Source organism: Dendropsophus ebraccatus, chromosome 8 (genome assembly GCF_027789765.1).
Source record: "Dendropsophus ebraccatus isolate aDenEbr1 chromosome 8, aDenEbr1.pat, whole genome shotgun sequence".
Classification (NCBI taxonomy): Eukaryota; Metazoa; Chordata; class Amphibia; order Anura; family Hylidae; genus Dendropsophus; species Dendropsophus ebraccatus.
This window is the reverse complement of record NC_091461.1, coordinates 32,819,166-32,829,672: the sequence shown is the minus strand read 5'-3', so window position 1 is coordinate 32,829,672 and position 10,507 is coordinate 32,819,166. Positions and strand designations below refer to the sequence as shown.

Sequence of the window (10,507 nt, the reverse complement as noted above, 5' to 3'; positions counted from 1 at the left end):
AAGCCAAGCGAAGGCTTTGGTAACCTTCAAGATGAAAGGGTCCAACAGCTTCCAAAACAGTGGAAAAGCTTCAACGTTTTATTAGATTCCCAAGTACATGTTAGCTTCATTTCGACCTCTCAGAGTATGCTTTACAAAGACCCTAAAGGGCCAAAACGCAGCTTACATGTACTTACTTCACCTTGCATGTATGATAGGACAAAAGATTTTTTGACAAGTCAGGATCAAGGTTAAGTTAAACTTTAATGCTTCATTCACATGCACCATATTTCACCGAGTCTCACTGTAAATCTAATTAGCAGTCATATTGTCACACACCCCCTGGTTGACACGCCGCCTCCTGAAGCTTATCCATCAACAGCCTGGCTCTGTGCGAGATCTTGTGCAGCCTCATGAGCTAGGCTCATACCGCGCTCTGACAATGGAGCCCATGAGACCTTGGGCAGAGCCAGGCCAGGGACGGACAAGCTTCAGGAAGCGGCACGTCAACCAAGGGACATGTGACAGTATGATGCTAATCACATTCAGAGTGGGCTGGTAACCAGGAATAGACCAGCGCCGTGCACAGGATCCGGTCCGCAGTTCAAAAAAGGGCCGTGGCATTTTTCACTATGAAAAAAAAAGTTCTCAACAACTTTCTCGACAAGAAGAATTCCATGAGTTCATGCCCTGGAAACTGTAGCAATCTAATGATACCCCAGGAGAATTTTTGGTTATCTATGCTTGTCTTCTGCCGTGGCCATGTCTGGGGAAATGGCATCACACGAACACACGGCCAGGACAAGTCTGCTTGACCAAGAGTTGCTCTTTTTTTAATAGCTCTACATTCAGGCTCATCTATGATGACAATATGGTCGGGGATTGACAGTTTTTCCAATGTTATAGTTATTTTAGTTCAGAAAAAAAAACTCAATAAAGGAAATAAAAAATGCGATTTTAATGGAAAAGACTGACTTTAAGCCTGTCCTTAATGCAACTGCGCATGATACATTGTATGATTGTAGATGATAAAAGCAGCGCCCTTCTACCATGACACATAGCTTACACAAAAGAGAACATATAATGCAAAACAAAACACTGAAACTGTGAGAAACAACCTTACATGAATTCCAGGAAATATTTTCATTCCACATTCCATGTTCTATTGTTGAGAATGTGAACCCGATACTGTTGTAATGTGTCCAAAATATTATGATATGAAATAAAATCAAAAAGGAAAATGACAGAAATAAATGCAGTTAGCAGCAGATAAATATGATGGCATTTATCTACCATTAGCTGGCAAAAAAAACACACATCAGACTGTGAGGACGAAGACGCTGAGCTAAAAACACATGCTGTAAGTGATGGATTCCATTTTAGAAGAAAACTAATGTCAGAGAAAATTGTTATTAAAAATAATATAAAAGGATAGAAACCTGGCGTGTCAACCTCAGAAGTCATGAAAAGTGAAATGATAAAAAAGCAAGTATTATAATGGGGCTAGAGCAGCCACATGACTTCTATAGAGTCCAAGATGAAGACGGGAGATTGGAGATGGGAGACTGTGGGATCACCGCACAAGTGGTCCATTAGGCAGTGATCCTTTCCACCTCTGGAGTTTATAAACTTGTAACCAGCACTACTTACCTTGTTACCAGGACTGTTCCTCCCCATTGGCCCAGTAATGCTTTCAGCTTGGCATCATTGGTTTTAGCTAAAATAAACAAACCTCTCAAGATTCATTTTGGGAGATTTAGCTTAAATTAGGTTGTTGAATTTGTTCTAGGGTCTACTTCAATACACATTTGACCCTATTTTCTCAAGTCCAGGTGCAAAGGGTTTGGAGCACGGGAGTTAAGTGGCAATGCATAGTATCACCACTTCCTTCTATTGGCATACAATGCATATCACATTGCTGCTTGCTGCATAGGAGCCATGACGCCTATCAAAATAATATGAGTCCCTGTCTCCTATGTAGTTTTTCTAGCGCTAGCAATCTACACTATGGTACCAAGTAAACTATGTACTAAGCAGGAGACTTACACTGAGTATCTCCTGTTCACTTGGCGGGGTGCTTTGGATCAGACGGTGGTGTGAAAATACTCACTGCTTATTGATCCTGTCTCCTATCTGTATATGGGCCTGAAATGTTCCTCCAAGACCTTTAGTGACCATTTAGGGATCACTAGAGTCTTGTAGAAAAAGACTGCAGCACTCTAGCCATCACCCAATTGTCACTAGAGGCTGCAAAATAAAACTTAGGGCCTGGACACAGTTGAGAGTAAAGAGTATTACTGTACATTACTTAGGATCTTAGGAGCCAGACATAAAGCATATGCCTGCTGCTCAGTAAGTACAGAAGCAGGGACTACTGTCTTTGATAGGAGTCTCTGCTTCTGTACTAAAATCAAATCATGACAAGTTGACATTTGAAAGAACCTGAATTTTTTGCAAACTTTGTAAGAAATTCTATGTATTCAAAGCATTTTGCTCATCACTAATATTGTCTGTGCTCTCCATTTAAAAGAAATAGGGTATACAGAATATTTACACAATTGGGGGTTAAAGGGGCTATCCACAGAGCAGAAAAGGTTCTACTTCTTCCGCTCTCTGGCGCTCCACTTCTTCACTCTGAGGAGGGCAAGAGCATTTTGCAGGTACTGATCAATTGCTGCCTTATATTATAGCATGCTTACCGTGTCCTACATAGCTTGGCAAAAACCAGATAGATACAATGGAGAAATCTAGAGATCAATGTTGTTTCCTCATGAAAGGTCTGCCTTTTTAGACCTTAAAACACATGTTTAAGATGACTAGCCCCTTCTTAGCAGGTCTTCTCTGAAGCTTCAGGAGCTGGCTTTAGCCTTCTAAGTTTTCTATGAACTGATTTTAGCCTAGGGAAAGCCCAGGAAAGACATGGACAACAATATCCATGTAAAAATGGCACATTTATGCATTCCTGTCTTCTGGTTCCACATATTCCAGACCAAGGTGAATAAAGATGTCTTCCTCAGTTCTGACTTTCAGAAAAATTTTCTGAAAAACATAAAAAAAACCTTTGTAAGTACAACACTTACTATGTTTAGGAAATGGAAATTCTCTTAACCTGAATGTCTTATGTGACCATTAGTAACTTGAGTAACAAACACCATTGAAATCAATGGGAGACTCCAGCATTTAACCAGGAACCCCCTACTAGGCAGAGCGAAGGGTATCTGGTTCACCTACAATATGTCTTGCAGCAACATATTGCATTATTTTGTTAAAATTTTTTGTATATTCCGGCCCTTGAAGGGATGTGTAAACAAAATATATAAAAATTAGAACAAAAAAATGCAATACTTTTCTGCAAGACGCATTAGAACTCCGGCGGCATGCTGTCATAAAATGGTTGCAGACTTGGCCCTGCACTACACTACAAATTTTTGCAGACATTTTGCAGAATTCTAATGTGTCTTGCAGTTAGGTACAGCATTTTGCATAGTCTTTACCTGAGTACCACCTTGCCTGAGCATTCTCGCTCAACACTAGTAACCATAGCTGATTTTTTTTTTTTTTTTGCCTTTGTTGGCAGGTATGCACCTGTACATACATTTGCATATGTCTGAAGCATACATGTGCTGGACCTTTTATTATTTAATTGAATTAATAATGATAATTTTTATTTATAAAGCTCCAACATATTCCGCAGCACTGTACAGAGCTTGTCACTATCCAGCAGTAACGACCAGCAGGTACATCGCTCCAAAATTTTTACATCAAGAGGTCGTGCCAACGTGGGGAAGCCGATGCCACGGCCCTTTTTTGAACTGTGGACCGGATCCTGTGCACTGCGCTGGTCTATTCCTGGTTACCAGCCCAGTCTGAAGCACTGGAGATAGGCCTTCCCCCAGTTTTTGCCCTCTTCTCTGTGACGTGGTACCGTCATCCCCGCACCAGTGTCTATTGATGTAAAGATCTGCTGGTACATTCTCTTTAAAAAAAATTCCCTTTGCAATACTATGATTAGTTTTATTCCTTTATGCATCCATCTTCTATGGTTTTACATTTAGATTAATAATTTAAACACAGGTGTAGTTTTATTGTTCAGTGTCCCCAATCAAGAACTTGGCACAGAACCAAGAACTGGCGCACAGTGCACGCTATACTCTTATGCCGCCATTAAGTAGATTTATTTGACCTTATTTTTTGCATTCTTGTCTTATTCCCGTCGCCATCCATGCGGTGAAGGTGTTTATCTGATGATTACAATCAATACTATTCTTTACGCCTTCCTAGCGGAGGAAGTTAATAATGAGTTGTGTGTCTTCATCTACATTTTTGCCATTTCACAGTAACATTTAGAGAGCTTATAGCTAATCGCTAATCAGCATCAATCAAGCTTATATGAAATGCAGAAGAGCAGCTGGCACTCCCTTGTCTTCTCCGTGCCCATCAATTCTGTTATTTCAATGACTGCAAATAATGCTTGTGAGGCTGTAAACATGACCATTAACTACACTTAACGCAAGCAAAATGCCTATGGAAGGGGGTTTGCTCTGATTTGCAGCTTCCTATATTTATATGTTGGCATTGATAATCAATAAGCACTAAAACCCAGCAGCAGCCAAACCAAGGACGCTTTAGCTATCATTGATGTATCTTTTCTAATCATGGTTAATGAGAGCTTTTAAAGAGAGCTGGATACACGAGCCCGTGCTCTCCATCCACTGCCTCTTCTCATCATTTCAAAGCACTTCTCACAAATGTTTAATTTTTAACCAATTAAAAAACTGGCTTGTTTTACCTCTTTGCCTTTTAGGCTGTGTTCAGACACTGAATTTTCGGCCCACATTTGTTCCGTATTTGCACTTAATGTTGGAGCTCATTTTGATTGAAAACCAGGACTGGATTAATAACACAGGTGCTAATCTATTAAATCAAAAAATCTTTTCTTTTTTTATGTTTCTTAATCTTGCTTTAGTTTTAAAAAAAATAGCTCTGAAATAAGATCCAAATATGGACCAAAAGAAAACATGTCAACTAAGCCTAAGAGCCATGGTTCCTTTATACTTCCGTATGCAAAACAGGAGTCCGTGGAGCCTCGGTTGCGAGTCTCAAAACACGGGATAGCCAGATATCTCTAGCCTGTTGCCACGGGGTGCCTCCATGATAGGGAGAGCACCACACCACCCTGATAAATAGCCCCTTAAGTCCCACTCGGTTGCGAGTATTGGAACATAAATAGGGAAACACCAGGGTGGCCCCTTTTTGTCAATGTCTAACTCAAGGTGCGAGTATTGCAATCATGACAAGGGCTTGCCAAGGCAGGCTTCCATCCACAGACAGCAGTTTCGGGGTTTTTGCCCCTCGTCAGTGTGGAGTAGGATTCTGGCTAGTTGGGGCAATAGCAAATCGACCAACAAAACACAGTTATCACTGAACTCAAGGAGAACAGTGAAAAAAATTCCAATGAAGTACTCAATCAAGAGTCTCCACTGATGCCCCCAAAAATTTAAATATGCAAAACAGGAGTCCGTGGAGCCTCGGTTGCGAGTCTCAAAACACGGGATAGCCAGATATCTCTAGCCTGTTGCCACGGGGTGCCTCCATGATAGGGAGAGCACCACACCACCCTGATAAATAGCCCCTTAAGTCCCACTCGGTTGCGAGTATTGGAACATAAATAGGGAAACACCAGGGTGGCCCCTTTTTTCACTGTTCTCCTTGAGTTCAGTGATAACTGTGTTTTGTTGGTCTTTTATACTTCCATTGAAAAAGAAGTATAATGGCTTGTTTTTTGCTGGATCTGTTGTACTTTTTAAAAGTACTCTTCCTTTTACTGATGTAGTGTAATGTAAAAGTAAAATAAAATATTTGTAAAGAGTAAAGAAAAATAGAACAACAAACAGGGAAAAGATGTTAGGGGAAAACACTACTCTGTCTCGCTATAAATCTATCTGTAGATTGTATAACGGCACTAATCATATGCAGCCAGGGATGAATCGGCATTTACATCCAATATCTCACAGGTGACGTCTTCTTTAATCTGTGTTGTTCATTTTCCTTTTCTTCTCCATATGGAACAGACCACCAAGAAGACCCTGCACCTCCTCCTCCTCTTTATCTACACAAATGGAGTAAGGCTGCAGTCACAGCACAGACTAAGCGTGTGCCGCCGCAGCATGTCTCCAACTCCCACACTTCTCCTTTCTACTTCTCACTGTCAGTCATGGCCCACCTGTAGAGCTGCATTAATGGGCCTCTATAGCTACAATGTAACACTATACTGTATAGTATGGTGCCAAGGGGAGTCTATGGGGCTCTTAGCTCAGGAGCCTAGGATATTTATTAAGGTGGGCAGCTGGCATTTTCTGGCACAGAGGAGCCAGATGCAAATACATTTATTTGCACACACTTTTGCATCTGGCTCCTCTACACCAGATCCTCCAGATTGGCGAGGAAGGGGTGGAGAGATGGCGGAACAGGGGGCAAGTACTCTGTGGCCAACAAATTTAACATTTTTTCTGTGCAAAAATGTTAAAGAAACCTACACCAGGTCTAAACTGGCATAGGTTTTACTATGTGCGCACACTGATGCACACAGAATTTATGTAGAGGTAGTGTGGCGCTACATAAATCCTGGGAGCCTTGGCGCTGTGTGGACATTTTTATGTCTGGCACTAAAAGTGCTGTACTTAATAAATGTCCCCCATACTATGCATAATGCCTCCACATGGCATAAAATGAACCATACTTACCCTCCCCCTTCCCCCACTCCATCCACTGTGCAATCTTATGGCCCCAGCTGTGTTCCCGTTCTGCTGGTTTCCACTGACATCCTGCTTCCCCAGTCAGCTTTGTGATTGATTGAGCGGGGAGTGGGACGCCATCAAAAGCCAGAAGAATAGGAACACAGCCAGGACCAAAAGAATGCACAGCAGGAGGAGCGAGGGGGTAAGTATGGCTCATTTGTTGTTTTATGCCACAAGGAGGCAGTATGCATAGTTTTTCCTCAGCCAACATTTAAATTTGCTCCCTGTGCAATAGATCTATAAATAAGTATTACCATTACACATTTCAGAAGTTGTATATGATTCAAAGCTCCAATTCTAAATGCAAAAGACGAGCAATCATTTCCCTCCCTGCTGCAATTGTCCTAAAAGAATGAAAGCCGTCGCTCAACTCTACACTGGACCCATAAAATAGAAGGATGCATGAACCTAATGGTAGTGTTCCCCATTGCCTTGGATATTTTAATCTGCATCCCTTCTCTGGACTTTTCAATCAAAGGACATATAGTTCGAAATAAGCCAAATTAAGCTCAGTGGTGCGGCTAAAGTCAAGCACAGACTGTGACTGAAGGGAAAAGGGTTTTAATAAAAAGAAAGAGCAGAAGATGGCTTGGAGTTCAGTGGTTATCTTGCTTTTGGTTCCTGGTGACTGCTGTGTCCAATCGGGAAACAACTCGGAAATCTTAGATTTTCTGATTAGACCCAGCATGTGTTTAAAAGCAGCTGTACAAAAAACACCACATAGCCGGCAGACGCACTGTATTTTTCGTACTATCATTTCCTATCCTCAGTATTACATTTCTCTAATTTCAGACTATAAAGGCGAAATCAGTTACCTTCACATTTGGAGCACCGAATTATGTAAAACTTGGTGCATTTAAAAGGCTTAAAGGCTGAAGTACTTCACTTATGAAGCGGAGAACAAAGGCCACCCCGCTAATGATTCTACCGCACAAAAATGATCATGGAACGGAGATCAAGCACAGCTTGTTACTGACACGGCTTCAATCAGAATGAAATGTATACAGGTGCAAGGACATTCACAACAGTCGGCGCGCTTACAATCCGAATGGTACACTTGCCCTGGGCTCTACTGCTTCCGTGTTCGGGAAAACAAAAAGAAATGTGTTGGAAAAAAAAAAGTTGGAGGACATGCAAGATATTGCTATTAAGTGCTGATGAGCTTCGATCCAAGGCAAAATGGAATTGTTCAGAATTTTAACAAAAGTTTTTTTGTGATTTACATCAGGTTTTACTGTGGCCAGGCATATGCTGGTGCCCAGGTGTTCAGCCCCGGAGATGTGTTGTAACAATAGTCACCTGTTGTCTTGTCTGTGGCCAGATCTAGACTAAAGTTTTCCTTTTTGACCTACAGTATGTTGAGATCACTTGTCATATTAATAGGAGTCCATGCTACACATTTCCATGGTATAGGGCATCACAGCACCTACATGAAGAGTGAGGACTGATTTTGACAGGGTACAGTATACAGTGATGTGCTATGCATTTCCACTTAACTCCTTATACGCCACTGTTTCCTTATATCACAACAACTGTTTGGCTATACTTTTTAGAAGTTAGGCAAGTTTGCCAAACTTTGGAAAAAAGTTTGGTTCTAGCATAACTAGTTCAATCCAACCCAAACTTCAACAGTAACATTATTTGGTCCCCTAGTCCCTATTGTTAAAGGGGTACTCCGGGTCAGAAGTCTTTTATCACTCTGGATGGGCAGGGGGTGGATGAAAGCAACAATGTCCACTTACCTTCCCGGTTCCATCAATGGGTCCTGCTTTGCGCTGCTTCTGTCTCCAGTCCCCGGCCAATTCCTGGTCTATGATGCGGCTTGAGACATGATGTTTCAAGCCCACTCAGCCATACAAGCCGCATTCCTAGACCAGGGAGTGGCTGGGGATCAAAGACCAGAGCAGCATGATGCAGTACCCAACGCAGGAACCGTGGATGTAAGTGGACATCATTGCTTTCATCCACCCTGTCCCTGTCAGAGTACACCTTTAAGGCTACAGCAATATGTATCATCTTGGTAAACAGAGGGCACCTGGTGGTAACTAACAGCTTGTAACACTGCAGTAGCAGATTATATATATATATATATATATATATATATATATATATATATATACAGTGAAGATCCATATACCCCTATCCAGAAACAGTTTTAACATTTGCTTTTTGTTGAGTGCGATATTATGCTTAAATTAAGGATTGCAAATATAACATATGGGCGACCTTACATCTAAACAGAATATGAACATGTTCATACCTTTCAAATAGAAGTATTTTTTCCTAGACCTCTGAGGCTCTGGGGGTCCAGTTGAGGATCCACTGGTACTCTGGTGGGTTATTCTGACCCTGGTGGTTAGCATTTTTTTTTACAAGGTTTCCTTACCTCCATAATGCACACAGCAATTCAACTTTTTGACTCATAAAGTCATTAGTATCACAATTTTATATGAAAACCAGTTCTTCCTTTCAACTTGTCAGTATAATGACATGAAACGAATAATGTTATTCAAATGATTTCCCATCTTGATGTTTGTAATTAGCATTACTGTCTCTCTTTCATCCTATCAAATGCTGCACTGATCTTTACAAAGAACTGATGATCTCTACAGAGGAGCCCCTGAGAATATACATAGTATATAGTCTGGACTGTTTAATTACCACAACATGTAAATTTGCCTCATGAAAATTACCAACATTCAAGCTTCCAGAATCTAATATGAGGCTCCTGGGTCTCTTAAGATGTACTGTAGATTGGCTTAAAGCAGAGACATAGATTGAAACCCCTGGGTCCTGATACACAGCTGTGTCAAGGCCATAAACCATTACATGCAATGAGTTCAGACTCTTGCTTCTTCTACCCAATAAATTCAACACAATTACATTTGCAGTTCTTGATTTGGCCTTTAGGAGTCCATTATCCAAAAAAAGAACAAATTATGGCTGCCTTCACTACAAGGTTTAAGCTAGTACTCACAAGATCATACAAAAGTGTGCAATAGGGTCTATATTCCTGGAGGTGTCTGTAATATGGAAAAGGATTTAGCTTTGCATATGTAAAATAAGGCACTTGGGAAGAAGGAATCCTGTATCTGAGTATCATATTGGCAGTTCTGTATTACCAAAGACTTCAGAGGAGAAGGATTCAGGGATAGTAATTTCTGACAGCCTTAAAATGAGTCACCAGGGCAACCAGGCAGTGGGGAAAGCAAATTGCATGCTGGGCTGTATAGCTAGAGGTATAACCAATAGGAAGAGGGAGATTCTGATCCAGCTGTATAGAGCTCTAGTAAGACTAGATCAGAATAGACGGGCTCCAAAATTGATGGATCGTCTCAAGCATAAGAAAAATCAGGAAAGCCTTAAAGTGTCATTGTTATAACTTTCCAAATCTAAATCACCAGCAGATGTGAAATAAAGCATGTTTGCAATTTACACTAATTGTTCTAGTTATCATGCTGTAAAACAAAGCTATACTTACTGGAAATCTAGGTCAAGTCTCCTGCAGGCAGCTCTTTAGTCTTGTGCTGGTTGAAAAAAAGAGACTAAACACATGAAGCCCCGGCCAGTACACTCAATGCGTCTATCAGTCAAATGACTGACTTTTGTGTGAGCGTGCAGATGATCAGGACTTGAGGCTGGGTTCACGTTGCGTTTTTGCAATCTGTTTTTTTTTTTTTTTAAATCCATACGGATGCAATTGTGTATCCGTTTTCCATTGACTTCCATTA

At 41.0% G+C, this 10,507-nt stretch overlaps 1 protein-coding gene across 3 annotated transcripts in view; it reads right to left on the bottom strand.

Moving 5' to 3' along the window:
* Positions 1 to 936: 936 nt before the first annotated feature.
* Positions 937 to 10,507, bottom strand: part of DNTT (DNA nucleotidylexotransferase) — a 335,507-nt gene continuing 325,936 nt past the window's right edge. For all 3 annotated transcript variants that reach the window (XM_069980128.1, XM_069980130.1, XM_069980129.1), the window contains one exon: positions 937 to 3,018. In XM_069980128.1, the coding sequence (XP_069836229.1) occupies positions 2,932 to 3,018 (87 nt within the window). In that variant the 3' untranslated portion in view covers positions 937 to 2,931. The remainder of the gene's footprint in view (positions 3,019 to 10,507) is intronic.